Source organism: Eptatretus burgeri, chromosome 8 (assembly GCF_056783735.1).
Source record: "Eptatretus burgeri isolate ZD-2024b chromosome 8, Ebu_testis_v1, whole genome shotgun sequence".
Classification (NCBI taxonomy): domain Eukaryota; kingdom Metazoa; phylum Chordata; class Myxini; order Myxiniformes; family Myxinidae; genus Eptatretus; species Eptatretus burgeri.
Window position 1 is genome coordinate 92,530,795 of NC_140968.1, and position 23,475 is coordinate 92,554,269.

The 23,475-nt window shown below is 44.8% G+C and overlaps 1 protein-coding gene and 1 long non-coding RNA gene across 4 annotated transcripts in view; one reads left to right on the forward strand and one right to left on the reverse strand.

Annotated features, from left to right (window-relative positions):
- Positions 1-23,475, reverse strand: part of LOC147022280 (uncharacterized) — a 38,153-nt gene that overhangs the window by 10,561 nt on the left and 4,117 nt on the right. For both annotated transcript variants that reach the window (XR_015061167.1, XR_015061168.1), the window contains exons 2-7: positions 17,606-17,719; positions 13,936-14,446; positions 13,311-13,418; positions 8,295-8,476; positions 7,414-7,544; positions 623-736 (exon numbers count right to left, since the gene is read on the reverse strand). This is a non-coding gene — a long non-coding RNA (uncharacterized LOC147022280). The remainder of the gene's footprint in view (positions 1-622; positions 737-7,413; positions 7,545-8,294; positions 8,477-13,310; positions 13,419-13,935; positions 14,447-17,605; positions 17,720-23,475) is intronic.
- On the forward strand, positions 8,296-13,944 carry LOC147022281 (uncharacterized). Of its 2 annotated transcripts, XR_015061166.1 has the most exons (3): positions 8,296-8,479; positions 11,267-13,400; positions 13,809-13,944. XR_015061166.1 is itself a non-coding variant. In XM_085893005.1 (2 exons), the coding sequence occupies exons 1-2, from the start codon at positions 8,352-8,354 to the stop codon at positions 12,957-12,959; spliced, it is 1,821 nt and encodes a 606-aa protein (XP_085749131.1). In that variant the 5' UTR covers positions 8,296-8,351; the 3' UTR covers positions 12,960-13,415. The 2 variants fall into 2 exon arrangements, 1 of the variants encoding a protein (XP_085749131.1); XM_085893005.1 differs by lacking the exon at positions 13,809-13,944 and having other exon boundaries at positions 11,267-13,415.

Below are 23,475 nucleotides of genomic sequence, written 5' to 3' on the forward strand. Positions count from 1 at the left end.
TGGAAGAACTCTCACCAGTTGGACAGCTGACTCACCCGACCAAGATAGCTCAGCTTTCCAAAGATTGGAACTCGTCTATCTTCTCTCAAAGTAGAGGAAAAACTCATATAAATCGACAAAAGAAAAATCCTTGGAGGTGTCAATTAACAGGAGCCAGGGAAGTGGCACCCATCATGACAAAGCATCCACAAAACATCTCCTGCCACATATTGAAAACCTTCTGGAACCTGGCACCAAGTGGTATACAGAGTGCTCCTCAATATTGACAACTCAGGAGAATATTGTGCAAATCAAAGAAATAAGGGCCAAACCCTCTCCCAGCCTGGTTCACGTGGGCATGCTCCAGCTGCACTACCACGTACTAGATCTGGAACATCACACCAAGGAACGTGACCATTCTGTATCATCTATCTCCACACATTTTGTCTTGCATCATTCTTGCATTTCTCTGTTTTGGTACAAAGACAAATAAAAAGCTTCGAAATGTGAAGATCTCATAGACGCAGGAGCTCACAACTCTTTATCATCTTCCTCTTCTCCATACAGTTCACATCTGCAACTTTTCTCATTCTGAGTAGCCTTGTGTAAGGTGTAGTTTCAGTAGTGTGCCATGTGCCCTCACCTGATTAGGCCTCGTGGTTGAAGAAGGATGGCCAGAGTGTTTCCAAGAAACACCACGAGTGCAGATGTTTTACCGTCCACGGAATCCACTCCGTTATTCATCGCCTTCTGAACACTGCAGGGAAGAGGTGAAAGATTGTTACCTCCACCAACGAAGGTGAAGGAGGTTATGTTTTCACCCCCTTTCTGTCTGTTTGTTTGTGTGCAGGATATGTCAAAAATTTGTGGACAAGTTCGGTGTGTGGCAAGGAGGAAACGATTAGATTTTGGTGAAGATCCGGATTCACATCCGAGAATTTGTTCAGTGATTCTTCACGATTGAGAGACAGGGCCAAAAATGATACACAGCACGATATCACAAAAAAGTTGTGGACTGATTCTCACGAAACTTGGTGACACGTTGAGGGTGTGACAAGAAAGACTTGATTAATTTTTGCTGAAGAACCGAATCCGGATCCGGATCTGATAATGTTTAAAGTGATTCTTCACCATTGAGGGATCGGGCAAAACGAATATATAACACGATATCTCAAAAAATTGTGAACGGATTCAGATGAAATTTGGTGGACGGGTCGGGTGTGTGACCATGTCGAATTGATTTGATTTTGGTGAAGATCTGAATCCGGATATGGATATGACAATTATTTTAAATTTTTTTTCGTGATTGTTCTCCATTGAGAGAGAGAGGGCCAAAAACGATATATTGTTGAAGATTCGATGGTGCTTCACAGCACCGCCGTCTCAGGGGTTATAACGCCGGCTAGTTCGGCACAGGTCTCGGGTCACGTGCCTCGGATCACGATACCAACGTACCCCTGGGCCGTACCAGTTGGGGATATCGACCCCGGCTACAGACTGGGTTTGTCAGAGACCGAGCGAAGTCTGCCAGTCCATAACCATTTTGGTTTTATATACAAATCAAGCGGGTCGTTCCTCGGCGCGGCACGAATAAAATCAAGGCAGCAACTTTCATATGAATCAGCCAGATTTATTGGGGACACATCGGGGAAACACGACACAAGCAAAGCATTCACGAACATTACCATTAATCTATAACCCGCTCTTAACCAGGGAGCTACGGATACGGGTTTCGAAGGGAACCCTAGCGAGATAAACCTTAGGCCTGGACGACATGCAGACAAGATGCAGACAAATGCAGACAAGACAAGGAGTACTTGGTGATGCCTCATGGATGAGAGGAAAAGCGTCGAAGGCACGAATGCGGCTCGTGACAAGCCGATGTTGTCAGATTTGAGTGCCCAAGCTCGAGCATGCAGCGTGGCAAAATATAGCGCTCGTACTCCTATCGGCATCGCTCGCGCATGCCGCGTAGCAAGATGGCGGCGACGGCCTCCTTTTGGCGCACCGCTTACGCACCAGCCTCGGCGCGTTCAGCCCCCGTAAGGTCGACGGCACAGGAGAGAAAGTTCTATGGTGTGTTCCAGCTGGTTTCTCACTAAGGTCCAGTATGTGAATCCAGGCCTGGGCCATACACCAGACTAGGCCAATCCCGGTGTTGGGCTCTGCAGGCGGATCAATGGGATGAAAGACGTGCCGAGCCGTGCAGGGAGTCAGGACAGTCAGAGGCTCCGTGACTGGACTCAGGATGAACCTGTGGATGACCTCAGGCTGGATCCATAACGGGGGAGGAACAGCCGACCAAACCACTCCTCATGAAGCAGATCGCAGACCGACACTGGGCAGTTCCTCTCGAAGCAGATCGCAGACTCGACACAGCAGCCAGTTCCTCTTGCCTTTTGGGGCCGGCCTTACGGATCACCTCTGGGGACCCGTGATTGGTCCATCGTTCGAGATTGCAGCAGCTCTCCACCAATGGGTTGCCGGCACGTCAAGCTGACTGATTCTCAGGGCGCCAGGTGGGGGCTAGTTTGAAGGGGGGGAAGGACGAAGAAGAAGAAGGTGCCTCATGGTACACCACCACCGTATGAACACTGGACAGCCTGCTACACCTCCCGACACACATGTAACATCTGATTACCAAACGACCTGGGTAAACATGCATTTAAGGGGGAATCTGGGCTAATCCTATATTTAGCAACCCACTAAGGGCCCATTTTCACAACAATATAACATGATATTTAAAAAAATGTATTGGGCCCAATATGTTCTCCTGGATCAGGAATTACGTGGCGGAGGTATGCACTCTACCGAGTGCCCTTGCAGTTGTTTCTGCATTTATTCCCTTCATCATAGGATTGTTGTTGTTGCTGTTGTTGCTCTCTACCAGCTTGATCGAGTCATGTGAGTATGCTGTGTTGAGTGGTGACCTGTCAAGGATTGTGCCCAATAGCCCAGGAGACTGCTTTGGTTGGTTGGTTCCATAAATGTGAGAAATGAGGAATAAAAGAGTTGAGGTATGTCACCAACATGGATTTTGGAGGTTTAACCAGGAGGGTGTCCCTGGAAGAACACGGTCTCCTGGAGTTGTTGGAGAAGGTCGAAGTACTGAGAGGGCAGAGAGAGCAATATCGGAGAATGTATGTAAAGAAACAGAGAACACAAACCTGCCGACACTGTGAAAGCAACACACCTTGTGTTTCAGCCCTGCTGGGTGAGGTTCCAATAATAATGAGAGCTTTGCGTTCCACATAGTGGGGCAACTTAGCATAACAATTGTGCATTTTGTTGTGCAATTGTGCATTTTGTTGTGCAATTGTGCAATTGTGCATCATCAAATTTTTGATGGCAGTGGAAAATGGCTGCCACAGATATCAGCGGCTGAATTTGAGATGGCTCAATATCCAAATCTGTTCATAATGTGTTCGGCTACTAGTGTGCCAAATTTGGTGCTTTCCTCACAAAATGCACAATTGTTATGCTATATTTAGCTAAGTTGCCCCATTAACAGATTCAAGGAGAGACAGATATGATGCAAGATTATCAGGCCAGACGGAAGAACAGTACTCCACTGAGCTATGGATAAAGGCCTTGGAGACTGTGAGTAGCTCTGATTTTCAAAGAAAAGAGGAAAGCCATGGCAACAAAGAAGAAGCGGACCAGCATTGAAACGGCAGCGAACTAAGAGCGACATGGCAGCACAATGCCAAGCCTCGATACCACCATTCCAACAGGCCTGAATAACCAATTATCATCGCCGGATCAGCGCACCACATCTGGGAGCTCTGAGCACGAGACTGAAGGAACCTGGAGAGAGCTGGAGCCTGAAGAGAGCTGGAGTGTATGAGGACCAGTTTGAGACAGAGCCGATCCAGAAAGAGCTTTTGAGTGCGGTCGCCACACACATTGACCCTTGCATACTTTCCTCCTTTTCCATCTTTCGCTCCCTTATTCTCTTTGGATGCAAGAACAATCAGCAATGTCTCAACGGCTCTTTAAAGGGCCCACCTGACCTTTACACACCTCACATTTCCGTGCACTCACATCATCCACCCCCCCCCCTCCCAAAGTGATGTACTCCCAATTGTAAGGTGATGTATAGATCTCTGACCGTTGGTCGCACGGGAGACTTAAATTGGAGACTGGTCCATCAAGCCCTGGCCACACAAGTTTTACTACAGAAGTTTAACCCCTCTGTGTCTAATTAATGACCCTTTTGTAAGAGTATCGAGAATCTGTATCATGCGTTTATTGAATGCAAGAGGTTGTCACCTTTGTTTCTGTACCTGAGTCGCATTTTTTGTAAATTTAAAATTGTTTTTTCTTTTCCAATCTTTATTTATGGGTTCCTTTTCAACACTGGAAACAAATCTGTGGTTTTGCTTATTAATTTTTTACTTGGAATTGCTAAGTTTGCAATTTATAAGACGAGAAAAGCCATAGTGGTGAAGACGAAAGATGAAAATGTACTTTGTTGTTTCAAAGGCATGGTGTCTGCTCGTATAAAACTAGAACATGCATATCATGTAAACATGGTTAGTCTTCCTGTGTTTGAAGACATGGTGCAATGGAGCCCAGCGCTCTGAGAGTGTCGGTTGGCGAGACGTGTCGGCAGCCGATTGGTGGAGGGCAGCTGAAATCTCGAGCGATGGACCAATCACGGGTCCCCGGGGGAGTGTCCACAAGAGTGAGCGCCGGGAAGGCAAGAAAGGAACTGCATGAGGTCAGTCTGTCTTCTGCTGGATGAGAGGAGGCTGCTCGAGTCGAGTCTGCGATCTGCTTGATGAGGAGTGCCCTGATGGCTGTTCCTCCTCGGCGATGGAACCAGCATGCAGGTCGTCCGCAGGTTCATCCTGAATCCAACCACGGAGCCTCTGACTGTCTTTGCTCCCAGCACGGCTCGACCCGTTTTTCCATCCCGTCGATCCGCCTGCAGAGCCCAACACCCTGATTTGGCCTAGTACGGTGTGCAGGCCAGGCCTGGATTTGTATGCTGGACCTTGTGAAAAGCCAGCTGAAACACACCGTGTATCTTTCGCTCTTGTGCCGTCGATCTTACTGGGGCTGAACGTGCTGAGGCTGGTGTGGGAGCGGTGCGACAAAAGGACGATGCCCCCATCTTGCCACGCAGCGTGTTCGAGCTTGGGCGCTCGAATCCGTTGACATTGGCTTGTCACGAGCCGCATTCGTGCTTTTGACACTTTTCCCCTCGTCCATGAGGCATCACCAAGTACTCTGCGTCTTGTCTGCATGTTGTCTAAGGTTTATTTTGTTCGGGCTCCCTTTGAAACCCGTAATCTGTAGCTCCCGAGTTAAGAGCGGGTTATAGATTAATTATAACGTTCGTGAATGTTTTTCTTGTGTCGTCTTCCCTGATGTGTCCCCAATAAATCTGGCTGATTCATATGAAAGTTGCCGCCTTGAGTTTATTCATGCTGTGCTGAGGAGCAATTCACTCTATTTGTATTTAAAACCCAAAACGGTTACGGACTGGCAGACTTCGTTCAGTCTCCGACAAACCCAGTCTGTAACTGGGGTCTATTTCCCCAACTGGCAAGGCACAGGTGTACGTTGGTATCGTGATCTGAGGCGCGTAACCCGAAACCTGTGCCGAACCAGCCGGCGTTATAACCCCTGAGACAGCGGTGCTGTTAAGTGACGCCGAATCTTCAACATTTGGCTGTCAGGAAACACCAGGTACCCCAACTCGAGCTTAACTAAAAAACAGGACGACAGTAGGAAACACCAGGTACCCCAACTCGAGTTTAACTAAGAAACAGGATGACAGTAGGAAACACCAGGTACCCCAACTCGAGTTTAACTAAGAAACAGGACGACAACAGGAAACACCAGGTACCCCAGCTCGAGTTTAACTAAAAAACAGGACGACAGTAGGAAACACCAGGTACCCCGGCTCGAGTTTAACAAAGAAACAGGATGACAACAGGAAACACCAGGTACCCCAGCTCGAGTTTAACTAAGAAACAGGACGACAATAGGAAACACCAGGTACCCCAGCTCGTGTTTAACTAAGAAACAGGACGACAACAGGAAACACCAGGTACCCCAGCTCGAGTTTAACTAAAAAACAGGACGACAGTAGGAAACACCAGGTACCCCAACTCGAGTTTAACGAAGAAACAGGATGACAACAGGAAACACCAGGTACCCCAGCTCGAGTTTAACTAAAAATCAGGACGACAACAGGAAACACCAGGTACCCCAGCTCGAGTTTAACTAAAAATCAGGACGACAACAGGAAACACCAGGTACCCCAGCTCGAGTTTAACTAAGAAACAGGACGACAATAGGAAACACCAGGTACCCCAGCTCGTGTTTAACTAAGAAACAGGATGACAATAGGAAACACCAGGTACCCCAACTCAAGTTCAACTAACAAACAGGACGACAATAGGAAACAACAGGTACCCCAACTCGAGTTTAACTAAGAAACAGGACAACAGGAAACACCAGGTACCCCAGCTCGTGTTTAACTTAGAAGCAGGACGACAACAGGAAACACCAGGTAACACAGCTCATGTTTAATTAAGAAACAGGATGACAACAGGTAAGACCAAGTATCCCAGCTCGAGTTTAATTGATAAACAAGATTAGAACAGGTAACACCTGTTACCTTTGGAGTCAATTACTACGATGGAGTCAATTAATACATAGACGTATTAATTAACTCCATAGTCGATTTAAACGGAGCATTTTGTGAGCATTTGACGGAGCCACCATTTTCCCGGTATTGTCCCGACCCACGGAGTACAGAACAGAGAACACTCCACCAAACTACATGATACTTATTCAAGAATATTTGATTTCACAAGGAACAAAGATAGATGGAAACATCAACTTCATCCACATTCAGTAGTGGATGTGTTGAGAACATGAGGTGTTTGCGTGTGAAGCTATAAAAGGTTATCTATGTATTACGTATGCATGCACAAACACAAAATGAATGTTCATTCACACAAACACCAAAGAGATATAAACGAATAAGGAGATACACCATTACTCACTGTGTAATCTCCTTTATAACAAGGGTTATCATGAATAACATAAATTATTTCAACACACGTCTGTTGTACAAGGTTTGTAATCAGAATCCGAACTGCTCAAAATGAATGATTTATCCTGTTCTCATTGGGGTTAAAGATCTGAAAGACAAAGGACCGTTGTTGTTCATCAACCTTGGGTCACGTGGTTTTCAGCGGAAGAGATTTATTGGAACAAAAAATATATAATTTTATCTCGGTTGATAAATCAATGTAGATGAGGAAAGGGGGCGTGACCACAGTCCATTGTGACGTCACAATAAGAAGTGCAATAATAGAGAACTCTGAAAACAGAGCAGTATCGTTTGATATTCAGTTCGTGGACCGCCGTGCACCCAGCCATGTTGTTTCCCATTGCGCTCTTCGTGCTCACCGTCCTCGGAAGTGGAGCGTCCCATCCATCACAGCAGGTAAGGGGGGATTGTGAGAATTGACAACGAATTGTACTCGGGGAAGATACACAACACGATCGGAGTCGCTTTCTTTGTAATTGGTAAATCAGTCCTGCAGGGAGGATTTAAAATGGGGGGGGAGGGGGTTGGTGGGTGAGTGAGGGGTACGTTGGTTAAACAAGTTGGATTGGATCAATCAGAGCATGATGCTCCGTCCCGACGAGTTCCCGTCATAGTTCGAGTTCAAGTTCAATTCACCAAGTAATTCGTGACAGGAAACTCCACGTGTCAGCAAAGGGAATACAACGTGATTACACAGATTTACATCCATGTGGCCAAGTTTACTTTTTATAATACCACAAGTACGTTCATCATCTTGAACCATCCATAATGCATCGTTCCTTTCAAAAATTGTTGATTTAAATTCCCCCAAAACAAGGCTGAAAGCTACTCAAAGTTTTGGGGTTGTCCACAGCACGTACTGCAGTCAGTAATCACACCCACGAACGAAAAATTGGCGATATCGGCCAAGCGTGTGTGTGTGTGTGTGTGTGTGTGTGTATGTGTGTGTGTGTGTGTGTCCCTTCAAGGCAAAAGCTCCTTCATGGTCGTGTCGATGGAAATCTTCACGGAATTACTTCCTAAATTCACAAATTACTTCCCAAATCCTCTTTCAAAACTGCGCTCGGCCAACGTCGGACAAACGATAAACTCTTGTACATTCTATGAGCCATTGTGCTTGTATTCTAAAAAAAATTCAAGATCATCTTGTTCTTATTTTGTCATGAACTTTTGGATTTTTAAAAATATTTGTAAAAACATTGTTTAGTTTAATTATAAATGAAATAAACATTCCTCCTACCCCTGCCCTTGTCTATTTCCATAGGTTTTCCAGAATGATGCTGTTGAGGATGGAGGGATGTCTGTGGTTCGCGACGTCGCGTTCGTTGTGATTTCCTTCCTTTTGTTATATGTTGTAATCACAATTGATCCATCACGTTGGTTCATCAAGAAGGGGAGCCCCAAAAGAAAGCTCTGCATTCACTGGTAAAGAACACAAGTGACTTCATCAATATTTATCATGCCTTCATCCCTGAGGGAACAAGATTGCTCAGATATTTGAAGCGAGTTTATTGTGTACGATGTTATGTTGGATTATAAGGGCGAAAATTTTTTTTTTACTAAATATGGAATATGTTGCTAAATTGCTGGAGTAGATGATAAGGTGTCCAAAATCCATTGGGAACATGTTTTTTCATCCAATGTTATGGGGCCATCTTGGATTTCAAAATGGACACCATGTCACTCTAAATTTCCCAGTATTACGAAGTCTATTTTGGTGGCAATGCTCACATTTTTCATGCCAAGAAGTTGAAATTTTCTTGAATTCCGGGATGGTGGCCATCTTGGATTTCAAAATGACTGCCATGAACAAACCCACTTTTGCTGTTTTAATCAAAATTAAATTTGGTGTAAATACCTCATTGATCATTTACAGGTAGGGTATAACTTTGGTAAGCCTTCACTTTGGTAAGCTGTTTGTAATTATAGTTGTGTATTCAGTAGCCTGTGTCAAAAAATTCTCAAAGTTTCAGCAAAGTCTCTCTTGTAATTAATGAAAAATCTGCATTTCTGCAGTTCAGCAATGTCAATATACTGCCCCTCGTCAACTTGGTCTTGCAGAACACTGAAGAAGTCTCGGTCTGTGGCAATAAATGCAACACTCACTATCGGCTGGTTGATTGGTACCGTTTTCAAGTGATTTAGCTTTAAAACATAGACGCTGAATATACTTTTCCCAGTTTTTGTGAAGCAGGATGTGCAGTGGTCCAGAACATCATGAGACAGTGAATCTCCAGAAGACAGCACAACGGCAAGCCTAACTTTCCAGGGATCATATCCACTGCTGTTTACAATTTCTTGGATTGTTTTCTCCCATGTTAGCAGGAGTTGGCCCTTCAGGAGTTCTTCATGGACTTTTGGCTCTTCCTCATCTGTGATTCGTTGACAAAATACACATTTTGATTTGATAAATACTGTGCTGCTCAAACGAGCATGCTTAATAGATTCTGAAGCGTTGGGTCGTCCTCTTTGTCAGTGAAGTTGTGTCTTGTGAAGCAACAGCAAGTTTGCTTCTTCTCTCATTTCAATCCAGGTGCCTCGATTTTATCCAGGTGACTCGGTTTTATCCAGCTGCCTCTGTTTTATCCAGTTGCTTCAATTTATCCATGTGCCTCGGTTTTATCCAAGTGACTGTTTTATCCAGGTAATTCGATTTTATCCAGGTGACGATGTTTTATCCAGCCGACTCGGTTTTTTTTATATCAATCTCTGTGTTCAGTGGCTTTCTTGGCTTAAAGCTCGTCTGCTGTATATTCCGATCATCCTTTGTCCAACTCAAACAAATTCTGGATTGCAATAATCTGCCTTTTTCTGCACACACTTAACAGAAGTTTCAAATGCTGATTCCATGAAGGTTCTCTATTGAGTATCAACAGGCTTTTCACCAGTATCTGTCTGGCAATACAAGCAGAGTTTAAAATCTGTTGTTGGTTTGTTGATTGGGAGCTCTTTGGGAGATGCCATAATGTATCCCATAACACAATATGAAACATGAGAAGTTGATGATTATTCAAGTGAAAGAACAACGAGCTTTTTGTTTTTGTAATAACAATCTAGCTGAAATAATGCAGGATAACCAGACATGGATAGATTCCACATGATGATTTCCTTGATATTCACATTGATTTTGTTATTGAATGTGTAAACAGTACATTTCCCAATTCACCAAATGCTTGTTCTTGATTGGCCTGCGTATTTTGTTCAATTTTAACACAGTTTCCTCATGGCTCTTTATATTTACTGAGTGACAGCTTTTTTTTTTACAGTTCTTTCGTTGATAATTTGATCCATGGTGGATATTCCAAAAAGTTCATTTACCATGATCTTCGTCTGTGACGCATAAGTGAAGTAATTAATTTTTTTATATACAGCATGTGATGGTGGTGGCCGTATGGTAGCTCAGTTGCCGGGGTAGCTATCATGTCTTGAAGCGCGACTGTGTTGCTGATGCAGTGCCCCTCTACCAGTACACACACTGGAACTGGTACTCATTTCACCGACCTTGGAAGGATGACAGGCTGAGTCAACCCCCTGGTGTATTAATTCAGTGGCCGACAGGGCTTGAACTCAGGACCCTAGGATCCCAAGCCGCCACCCTAACCACTGAGCCAACACCAGGCTGAGCACGTGATGATAAGAATGATGTCCCACGCAAGTGACACAAGTTGAAACTTCTGACTGGAGTTTATGTTCACACACAGTGGCAATGATCTTGAAGGTTGCCAATTTACACTTCTTGTGAATATAAATGAAAACTCACCTACTAAGTGTTAATTTCCAAGGAATAGTTTGTTGGTCAATGTCAAAGTTGTGGGAAAAAATACTTCTGAAACAGTGGCGATTTTAAAATCCAAGATGGCCACCAAATGACGTCATTAAAAAAATGTTACCAATGGAATTCCAGCTAAGTAAGACGTGCTTTACAAAAAAGTCACAATTTCCTTCTTTAGCAAAAAAAATGCAAAAGTTCATAACGTCCTCCAGCATCACGTGAGATTCTTCAAATAATCAAGCGTGATTCATCGTTCCACACCGTTCCTACGGACATTGTTTAAGTTACATCTGCATGCTCCATATTCCGTATCCTCCAGAATTGTGACACCCGTGGAACATGTTTGTTTATGTTTTACAAAACCATGTGTTCAATACTTTACATGTCATGTAATACTTCATTTTAGCTTGAACTGAGAATGTTTGTTTGTTTTGTTGCAGTTTACGATGTCGATGTAAAGTGAAACGGAAAAATGAATCGAAAGACAATCCACCATTGGTAACGGAGGTTCGGGAAACCGAACACCTTGAGATTCAGAAATCAGAGAGAAAGGAGGTTCTGGAAATTACTGAAAAAATGGAGTTCACAGGAAAACAGAACGTTGGTGATGACAAACAAGATGAGGAAGAATATCAAAAAGAGAAAGAAAAGGTTTTACGAGCAGAGGAAGAAAAGCTTCAGGAATATGAGGCTCGGTTAGTCGAAAATGAAAGAAATCTTGTACAAAGAGAGAAATTTGTGCAGGAAATGGAACATGAGATTATGGAAAAGGACGTGCAATGGAAATTGGAAAAAGAGTTATGGCTAAAGGAGGAAGAGGATGGGAAGAAACAAGAGGAGGAACAACAGCGGCAGAAAAATGAAGATGAGCAAAGAAAAATAAATGAACAGGAGAGGAAAAATGAAGAAAAGCTCAGGATGAGAAAGAAAGAAGAATCCACACGAGCAAAAGAGCAATTCCAAGTCCGAATGTGGGAAAAACACAAAAATAAAGAACTTGACCAGAAAATGCTGGTTTTGGAAAACACAATGTTCGAGATTCAGAACTGGAAGAAACGTGTGCAGCAGTGGGAGCAACATCTGCAGATAAGTAAAGAAGAGGAGCTGGAGCGACAAGGTGCGTTTGAAGCATTAATGAACGGGAAAGATGAGGAGATATATAAACGGCAGCTTCGTATGCACCAAAAAGGTGAGGAGCTTAAAGATGGAGAGTGCAGGCTGCTTAAATTGGAGGAAGAGACTCGTCTTCGAGAGAGAGAGCACCAGGAAGAACGAAAGCAATGTGAAGTTAAATGGAAACTGAAAGAGTTCATGTTAATAGTTGGAGAACAAGAGATGAGGGACAGAAAAAATAATGTAGAGTTGAGGGAGAAGGAGGTCTTGGAAAGAGAGACCAAAGTACAAAATGCAGGACATCTTGCTGATAAAAACAAGGAAGAAGTGCTTGGAACGAATGACGGGCTGCAGCAGCAACAGCAGAAAGAGGACAATGGTGATTTGCTGCCGCCGACTGAACCAAACCCTCACAGTGATGACGAGCTGCAGCAGCAACAACTGTGCAGTGTTGTCCTCCAAAAACAACCGAAGCCTCAACGTGAAGTCAGGTTACGTCAGCAGAAACAGCACGATGTTCATCGGCTGCCGCCAAAACGGGAGCCACAACATTCTTCTCAATCTGAGTTTCTCAAGGACGAAGGAGCGGAAATTGAAAGGCGCAAAAACAACCTCATGTTCCGTGGAGTGAAGGAGGGAAAAGGTGAACATGATAAGGAGGCTGTGGCAAAATTAATAAAAGCCATGAACCTGGACATCGAACCTGTACGGACCTTCCGCATTGGACGCCATTTTGAGAACAGCTTCAGACCCATGAAAGTTGTTTTCAGATGCGAGTCTGATAGGAATCAGGTTCTTACGAATAATAAGAAGATCCGGAATTTGAATGATCCCTCTCTGTGGACAAGAAACATATTTATCACTCCAGACTACACACAGCTCCAAAGAGAAAAACAAGAGTTGCTGCTGAATGATCTTGACAAAAAGAGAGAAAGTGACCCAAACGGGCAATACACCATCAGAGGAGACAAAGTCATCCTCCTGAAGAAGCCCAAGGACAACCCTCATCTCCGTAGATGAGGACCATCCCGCCTCATCTCCAAAGATCACCACCATCCCTCCTCATGTCCCATCTCACATGATACAGTCTCCTCATGCTGCACACTATAAAAGAAAGACAGTATATTCGATTGAAAACAATTTCATCTGACACACGGTCTCTTCCAAACAAGTGATTGTACCTGAGATCACATCGGAGCCAAAACCGAAACCTTTTTGGAAAGTAAAGTCAAGGACAGGCATTTCACTCCTGAAGGATATTTTACATTTCATCAGAACAGGAACCTAAACTTTTATTGTGAAGGCAACAAAGCTGCAGAAAACCAAGGCGGGGTCTTATTGTTGATGAAAAGCAATTAATCACCAACTTACATTGTTCAATGGCTGCCTCCTGAAAGGAATCCTCACCATGACGACTGGCAGCAACAGCAGAAGCCATATGTGATGCAAGATCTTCAGCAAGTAAGCACTTTTCAATACCTTTTGACAGGTGGGGTGAACACACTGAGTTCAAACACAGCTCACCCCAAGATAAAAACATGAAGTTGAAATAAATTTTGGCACTTTGTCCTTCACAGTCATTGCTGTTTACACTTCCTTTGATGAAGAAGAATATCCTTAATTGTGGAGATAACTGTAATTATAATATTTGTGGGAAGGTAACTTATTGACATGGTCATCCCCCATGCAGAATATATAACAAGAACTTTAACTCCCTTCGATTGGATGAGATCACCTGATTCACATTTTCAACGATTACCTGTTCCATCCATGCATTTCCTTCTGTGGCCCTTTCTCAACAAGTTATCAAACTGATGAAGATATCAATGTGTTTAATCTTTCATATTTCTGTTGTTTATTTTTCCAAAGGCCCCTCAGAAGAGGTGCTCCTTCCAGCTCACCTGAAACCATCATAACGGTTGGAACGTAAGTTGCCAAGATTCTTGTCTTACATCAAAAATTATTCCAAACTTTGTCTAAACTACCTGTTCTTCACCTGCATCATGTCCCATTTTGTCTGTGCCTCAGAAGTGTTGAAGACGATGAAATATTTTGCTGAACACGAATCCAGACAGGCACCAAACAAATCTTCCAGTTGGTGGAAGTCTGGCATGAGTTTTAATGTATCCATATCAAAGTCATTGCGTGCACCTGGATGATCATTAAAAAATAATTGTTTGAATAATCCAGTGGGAGTTTGTGATGAAGAAAATAAAGATCGGAAATTGAATGCAAAACAAAGAAGAAAACTTTTAACGAGATGCAGAAAACAATTGAAAGGATATAATATTTCCAGGATTGTGATGGAAGACTTGATAATGATGGAGATGATGATGACAATGCCATTGAGGGATGTTGACTTCCTTTTGTTAATGCGTGTGCAGAGAAAGAAGTTTCAGGAACGCCCAATGGAGAAGAGGATGTGATGTTTGGCAGTGAATCCATCAACACTCCGTCGTACAAGCACTCCAGGAATGCAAGATGAAACATCAGACTCCAAGAGACGGCTGATCCAAGAATTAAAAAAAGCTAAACATCAGTCTCCAGAAGTGCAGGTACTTAAACCTTCCATAAACTTATTTAATTACTTGCAGCCTTTTAGTGTCCATGTGTGCTAATTTTTCATTTCCTTGCTTGTTTAAAATATCAGAACGAAAACGTAATTCCAAGTGAAAGGAATTAAAAAATTCAAATGAATACATCAAGCAGGTGAGGTCTCTCCTTGATTCGTACAATCAATGCCACTCATTAAGGGAACTGCAGCAATTAACCCTTGGTCTTCACTGCATATTAGACTATATCACTGTACATCACGTGTGACTTCATCACTTTACACCATGTGTGAATTCGTCACTATGCAAACACATTTGCACTCCAACATTACATTGTCTTTCACTTCTTTTTTTTCCTCCTTCCCTTCAGCTGAGACCCAGCATACCAGTTGTACCTTGATGCCCAGTGTACGAGATCTGCCTTGACGACCCAGCATACGAGATCTACCTTGACGACTTTTATGATTGTGAATTTTGAGATTTTTAATTCTTGTGAATAAAGTTAACCAAAAATCTCTTCTCCTTTCACAAATAATATAACAGACAAGTCAAAGGAACGGTGTGTAATATATTGTTATGAAAATGGCTCCGAGTGGATTACAAATCTTATGAAAATTTCAAATGTTTGTGCATTTGTTTGTTACTCTTTCACGAGCGAAACGCAGCACCCAGAGGCCCCAAATTTTGGGTGCATGCACTTCAGAATCCAGGCAAGGTTTTCAGTGAACGCATGTTGGCCTTGAGGACCGTTTTGAGACTGAAGGCCATGATAAGGTGCACATTGGGATGTGAGGTGAGGCAGTGCTGAAAAGGTAACCACCATGAGGCCAATAACTCCAAAGATTTTCAACGTCCAAAACGTCCTGATATCCCCACTTTCTTATAAATAATTTCAAGTGCCTGAGTACTTTTTATCCTCGGCAGTGCTGGGCACCACCCCAGTGTGTGAAATAATGCACAATCCAAAACACATTCAGGAGTTACATGAAAAAAAAAACAAAAACCTTAAATTAATCAGGAAATTATCGTGATTATTCCGCTTTAATTTCTCACAAAAGAGTGACTTTAAATGTGAAAAATATACCCATCAGAGATGGGGAATCCCCCGCCATTGAAACATTTTTTTCAAGATGGCCGCCCCAGTCGGCCATCTTGGATCCTGCCACGCCAAAAATCAATAGGGTTCTTCCTTTTCAGGTGGTACACGTGTGACGCAAATTTCAAATCGATATGGCGAACACTTTATGAGTTATCACACTCACAGCTATAAATGTTGACGCCCAGCCAGCGAGCCGGACGGACAGACGAACTGGGTAACAACAATATCTCCCTTCCGCCACGTGGCGGGGGCTAAAAATTAAGGTTAAAATTCCAAAATTCCCTACCATAGGAGGTGGGAAACCCCCCTCCCAGTCCCTTCACTTCCTCACACCAGGGATCCTTCCATCCCACCTCATTTTCTTCTCTTGTCAGCAACCATGACATATGTAAAATTTGTTGTGGATTTGCTCATACATACAAGTGGAAATCATCAGTCAGCTCCCAACCCTCATTGGGAATGTAGGGTGGGGGAGGTGGGGGTTCCCCTTCAAGTAACCCAATGAACTCCAGCATGTTTGTAATATTTGGTGGAGATTATGCCGGCCATTTTTAACTCACGTGGAACAAAAATTGTCCAAGTGAGGTGGAAGCATTGTGTGGTGTCTGTCAGTCAGTCGGGCTAGATGTGAACACTGACATCCGCAATTTAATATCGGGACCCTGTCCTCATGATGGAACACAAATTTGGTAGCATTCTGACTGGTGCGTCTGAAGAAGAAAAATTTTGAAGGAATTTATGCGATCTTCCCAAAAATTGACGAGGCCGGCCTTTTTGACAAACTTCCTGTCACGTGATCGGAATGACCTCCACAATTTAACATTCCTACCCTGGCCTAATGCTGAAACCCAAATTTGCTAGCATTCCGAATGGTGGGTCTGGAGAAGATGATTTTGGAAGGAATTTGCGTGACCCCAATTTTGACACGCTTCTGGTCATGTGATCAGAATGGCTACGACAATTTAACATCAGGACAATGTCAGAAAGTTGTAAACAAAATTTGGTGGCATTCCGACTGGTGGATCTGAAGAACAAGAAATATACTAAGTCGGCCATTTTGACCTACTTAAAGTCATGTGACCAGAACGAGCTTTGCAATCCCCATTACCAATGAGGCGCAGAAAGTTGCTGCCAAATTTCAATAGGACCGACCCAGCGGGTTGGCCGGAGAAGTCAAAATAGGAGATGGACAGACGGACAGTGCATCGTAACAATACCTTATCTGAAATTCCAATTCCAGAGAAGCTTAAAATTTAGAGCTACAGACAATGCAACAAAAAGTGTCCTGGGACACATAACTTTGCTTGTAATAATAATAAGTTTGTGCTTTCATCTCTTTCAGACATGGACCATGCAGCCCTCAAGCTATAGCCAGGTTCAGTTTCATGTAATGTGGAAGAACTCTCACCAGTTGGACAGCTGACTCACCCGACCAAGATAGCTCAGCTTTCCAAAGATTGGAACTCGTCTATCTTCTCTCAAAGTAGAGGAAAAACTCATATAAATCGACAAAAGAAAAATCCTTGGAGGTGTCAATTAACAGGAGCCAGGGAAGTGGCACCCATCATGACAAAGCATCCACAAAACATCTCCTGTCACATATTGAAAACCTTCTGGAACCTGGCACCAAGTGGTATACAGAGTGCTCCTCAATATTGACACCTCAGGAGAATATTGTGCAAATCAAAGACATATTCGCCAAACCCTCTCCCAGCCTGGTTCACGTGGGCATGCTCCAGCTGCACTACCACCTACTAGATCTGGAACATCACACCAAGGAACGTGACCATTCTGTATCATCTATCTCCACACATTTTGTCTTGCATCATTCTTGCATTTCTCTGTTTTGGTACAAAGACAAATAAAAAGCTTCGAAATGTGAAGATCTCATAGACGCAGGAGCTCACAACTCTTTATCATCTTCCTCTTCTCCATACAGTTCACATCTGCAACCTTTCTCATTCTGAGTAGCCTTGTGTAAGGTGTAGTTTCAGTAGTGTGCCATGTGCCCTCACCTGATTAGGCCTCGTGGTTGAAGAAGGATGGCCAGAGTGTTTCCAAGAAACACCACGAGTGCAGATGTTTTACCGTCCACGGAATCCACTCCGTTATTCATCGCCTTCTGAACACTGCAGGGAAGAGGTGAAAGATTGTTACCTCCACCAACGAAGGTGAAGGAGGTTATGTTTTCACCCCCTTTCTGTCTGTTTGTTTGTGTGCAGGATATGTCAAAAATTTGTGGACAAGTTCGGTGTGTGGCAAGGAGGAAACGATTAGATTTTGGTGAAGATCCGGATTCGCATCCGAGAATTTGTTCAGTGATTCTTCACGATTGAGAGACAGGGCCAAAAATGATACACAGCACGATATCACAAAAAGTTGTGGACTGATTCTAACGAAACGTGGTGACACGTTGAGGGTGTGACAAGGAAGACTTGATTAATTTTTGCTGAAGAACCGAATCCGGATCCGGATCTGATAATGTTTAAAGTGATTCTTCACCATTGAGGGATCGGGCAAAACGAATATATAACACGATATCTCAAAAAATTGTGAACGGATTCAGATGAAATTTGGTGGACGGGTCGGGTGTGTGACCATGTCGAATTGATTTGATTTTGGTGAAGATCTGAATCAGGATATGGATATGACAATTATTTTAATTTTTTTCGTGATTGTTCTCCATTGAGAGAGAGAGGGCCAAAAACGATATATTGTTGAAGATGCGATGGCGCTTCACAGCACCGCCATCTCAGGGGTTATAACGCCAGCTAGTTCGGCACAGGTCTCGGGTCACGTGCCTCGGATCACGATACCAACGTACCCCTGGGCCGTACCAGTTGGGGATATCGACCCCGGATACAGACTGGGTTTGTCAGAGACCGAGCGAAGTCTGCCAGTCCATAACCATTTTGGTTTTATATACAAATCAAGCGGGTCGTTCCTCGGCACGGCACGAATAAATTCAAGGCAGCAACTTTCATATGAATCAGCCAGATTTATTGGGGACACATCGGGGAAACACGACACAAGCAAAGCATTCACGAACGTTACCATTAATCTATAACCCGCTCTTAACCAGGGAGCTACGGATACGGGTTTCGAAGGGAACCCTAGCGAGATAAACCTTAGGCCTGGACGACATGCAGACAAGATGCAGACAAATGCAGACAAGACACGAAGTACTTGGTGATGCCTCATGGATGAGAGGAAAAGCGTCGAAGGCACGAATGCGGCTCGTGACAAGCCGATGTTGTCAGATTTGAGTGCCCAAGCTCGAGCATGCAGCGTGGCAAAATATAGCGCTCGTACTCCTATCGGCATCGCTCGCGCATGCCGCGTAGCAAGATGGCGGCGACGGCCTCCTTTTGGCGCACCGCTTACGCACCAGCCTCGGTGCGTTCAGCCCCCGTAAGGTCGACGGCACAGGAGAGAAAGATCTATGGTGTGTTCCAGCTGGTTTCTCACAAGGTCCAGTATGTGAATCCAGGCCTGGGCCGTACACCAGACTAGGCCAATCCCGGTGCTGGGCTCTGCAGGCGGATCAATGGGATGAAAGACGTGCCGAGCCGTGCAGGGAATCAGGACAGTCAGAGGCTCCGTGACTGGACTCAGGATGAACCTGTGGATGACCTCAGGCTGGATCCATAACGGGGGAGGAACAGCCGACCAAACCACTCCTCATGAAGCAGATCGCAGACCGACACTGGGCAGTTCCTCTCGAAGCAGATCGCAGACTCGACACAGCAGCCAGTTCCTCTTGCCTTTTGGGGCCGGCCTTACGGATCACCTCCGGGGACCCGTGATTGGTCCATCGTTCGAGATTGCAGCAGCTCTCCACCAATGGGTTGCCGGCACGTCTTGCTGACTGATTCTCAGGGCGCCAGGTGGGGGCTAGTTTGAAGGGGGGGAAGGACGAAGAAGAAGAAGGTGCCTCATGGTACACCACCACCGTATGAACACTGGACAGCCTGCTACACCTCCCGACACACATGTAACATCTGATTACCAAACGACCTGGGTAAACATGCATTTAAGGCTGAATCTGGGCTAATCCTATATTTAGCAACCCACTAAGGGCCCATTTTCACAGCAATATAACATGATATTAAAAAAATGTATTGGGCCCAATATGTTCTCCTGGATCAGGAATTATGTGGCGGAGGTATGCACTCTACCGAGTGCCCTTGCAGTTGTTTCTGCATTTATTCCCTTCATCATAGGATTGTTGTTGTTGCTGTTGTTGCTCTCTACCAGCTTGATCGAGTCATGTGAGTATGCTGTGTTGAGTGGTGACCTGTCAAGGATTGTGCCCAATAGCCCAGGAGACTGCTTTGGTTGGTTGGTTCCATAAATGTGAGAAATGAGGAATAAAAGAGTTGAGGTATGTCACCAACATGGATTTTGGAGGTTTAACCAGGAGGGTGTCCCTGGAAGAACACGGTCTCCTGGAGTTGTTGGAGAAGGTCGAAGTACTGAGAGGGCAGAGAGAGCAATATCGGAGAATGTATGTAAAGAAACAGAGAACACAAACCTGCCTACACTGTGCAAAGCAACACACCTTGTGTTTCAGCCCTGCTGGGTGAGGTTCCAATAATAATGAGAGCTTTGCGTTCCACATAGTGGGGCAACTTAGCATAACAATTGTGCATTTTGTTGTGCAATTGTGCAATTGTGCATCATCAAATTTTTGATGGCAGTGGAAAATGGCTACCACAGCCATCAGCGGCTGAATTTGAGATGGCTCAATATCCAAATCTGTTCATAATCTGTTCGGCTACTAGTGTGCCAAATTTGGTGCTTTCCTCACAAAATGCACAATTGTTATGCTATATTTAGCTAAGTTGCCCCACTAACAGATTCAAGGAGAGACAGATATGATGCAAGATTATCAGGCCAGACGGAAGAACAGTACTCCACTGAGCTATGGATAAAGGCCTTGGAGACTGTGAGTAGCTCTGATTTTCAAAGAAAAGAGGAAAGCCATGGCAACAAAGGATAAGCGGACCAGCATTGAAACGGCAGCGAACTAAGAGCGACATGGCAGCACAATGCCAAGCCTCGATACCAGCCATTCCAACAGGCCTGAATAACCAATTATCATCGCCGGATCAGCGCACCACATCTGGGAGCTCTGAGCACGAGACTGAAGGAACCTGGAGAGAGCTGGAGCCTGAAGAGAGCTGGAGTGTATGAGGACCAGTTTGAGACAGAGCCGATCCAGAAAGAGCTTTTGAGTGCGGTCGCCACACACATTGACCCTTGCATACTTTCCTCCTTTTCTGTCTTTCGCTCCCTTATTCTCTTTGGATGCAAGAACAATCAGCAATGTCTCAACGGCTCTTTAAAGGGCCTACCTGACCTTTACACACCTCACATTTCCGTGCACTCACATCATCCACCCCCCCCTCCCAAAGTGATGTACTCCCAATTGTAAGGTGATGTATAGATCTCTGACCGTTGGTCGCACGGGAGACTTAAATTGGAGACTGGTCCATCAAGCCCTGGCCACACAAGTTTTACTACAGAAGTTTAACCCCTCTGTGTCTAATTAATGACCCTTTTGTAAGAGTATCGAGAATCTGTATCATGCGTTTATTGAATGCAAGAGGTTGTCACCTTTGTTTCTGTACCTGAGTCGCATTTTTTGTAAATTTAAAATTGTTTTTTCTTTTCCAATCTTTATTTATGGGTTCCTTTTCAACACTGGAAACAAATCTGTGGTTTTGCTTATTAATTTTTGACTTGGAATTGCTAAGTTTGCAATTTATAAGACCAGAAAAGCCATAGTGGTGAAGACGAAAGATGAAAATGTACTTTGTTGTTTCAAAGGCATGGTGTCTGCTCGTATAAAACTAGAACATGCATATCATGTAAACATGGTTATTCTTCCTGTGTTTGAAGACATGGTGCAATGGAGCCCAGCGCTCTGAGAGTGCCGGTTGGCGAGACGTGTCGGCAGCCGATTGGTGGAGGGCAGCTGAAATCTCGAGCGATGGACCAATCACGGGTCCCCGGGGGAGTGTCCAGAAGAGTGAGCGCCGGGAAGGCAAGGAAGGAACTGCATGAGGTCAGTCTGTCTTCTGCTGGATGAGAGGCTGCTCGAGTCGAGTCAGCGATCTGCTTGATGAGGAGTGACTTGATGGCTGTTCCTCCTCGGCGATGGAACCAGCATGCAGGTCGTCCCCAGGTTCATCCTGAATCCAACCACGGAGCCTCTGACTGTCTTTGCTCCCAGCACGGCTCGACCCGTTTTTCCATCCCGTCAATCCGCCTGCAGAGCCCAACACCCTGATTTGGCCTAGTACGGTGAGCAGGCCAGGCCTGGAGTTGTATGCTGGACCTTGTGAAAAGCCAGCTGAAACACACCGTGTATCTTTCGCTCTTGTGCCGTCGATCTTACGGGGGCTGAACATGCTGAGGCTGGTGTGGGAGCGGTGCGACAAAAGGACGATGCCGCCATCTTGCCACGCGGCGTGTTCGAGCTTGGGCGCTCGAATCCGTTGACATTGGCTTGTCACGAGCCGCATTCGTGCCTTTGACACATTTTTCTTCTCGTCCATGAGGCATCACCAAGTACTCTGTGTCTTGCCTGCATGTTGTCTAAGGTTTATTTCACTCGGGATCCCTTCGAAACCCGTAATCCGTAGCTCCCTGGTTAAGAGCGGGTTATAGATTAATTTTAACGTTCGTGAATGTTTTGCTTGTGTCGTCTTCCCCGATGTGTCCCCAATAAATCTGGCTGATTCATATGAAAGTTGCTGCCTTGAGTTTATTCGTGCTGTGCTGAGGAGCAATTCACTCTATTTGTATTTAAAACCCAAAACGATTACGGACTGGCAGACTTCGCTCAGTCTCCGACAAACCCAATCTGTAACTGGGGTCTATTTCCCCAACTGGCAAGGCACAGCTGTACTTTGGTATCGTGATCTGAGGCGCGTAACCCGAAACCTGTGCCGAACCAGCCGGCGTTATAACCCCTGAGACGGCGGTGCTGTTAAGTGACGCCGAATCTTCAACATTTGGCTGTCAAGAGTGGGGTGCAGAAGTCCCCTACCGCCGGATCTATAACAAACAAACTTGGTTCTGTTGTTTCCTCAGTTTCTACGATTCCTTTACGAGGGAAAAACAACTGTTTAAAACATATTGTTGCGAATTCACACCCGCCGGCGTGCTATCGGCCACATAACTCGAATCGCGACCGCGTCGCCCACCGGACGGACAATTCAGTCGTGACACTCCGGGTACTACCGCCCGGAGCCAGTCACGGGTGGGGGTTTAACCTCACCACGATCGTGCCAATTGCCCACCCGCGCAGGATAGGGTTGCTCGCCAAATTCGACCTACCTAAGTACCTGCGCGAATGGTCGACCGGGCGATCGTACCATGCCACAGGCCGACTCCAGACATGAACCGCTTAAGCAGTTCGTTCCGTATTACAGGGATAACCGAGCGGAGTTATCGTCGGCCTTGACGGTTCCGATTAATTACCGGGCGTTTTAAACCCACTACGAACCCCTTACGTGATGCAAGATGGAGGTTCAATAAAAGGAAGGAGACGAAGCAAAGCGGGAAAACAGTTCACACAATTCACTTCATTTACACACACACACACACACACACACACACACACACACACACACACACACACACACACACACACACACACACACACACACACAGACAAGCACGTATATACAGCCATACAAAAATGCACATATAACAGTTAAAACAATAAAAGCAATGCAGAGCTACAACCAAATAAAAGCAAAGGTTTATTTACATGCACTTAAACAGTTTCTACTTTACAAGACACGGCGCCACAGCATGCATTCAACCCGAAAGAAAGCCACCCTCACAGGCGACGAGGCAGACAGGTCCGTAG

Excerpts from the sequence above, each read along its gene's own strand:
- LOC147022281 (XM_085893005.1), top strand. The coding sequence starts at position 8,352 with ATGTCTGTGGTTCGCGACGTCGCGTTCGTTGTGATTTCCTTCCTTTTG. Across the intron at positions 8,480-11,266 it reads AGAAAGCTCTGCATTCACTG|TTTACGATGTCGATGTAAAG; the intron begins GTAAAGAACACA and ends GTTTTGTTGCAG.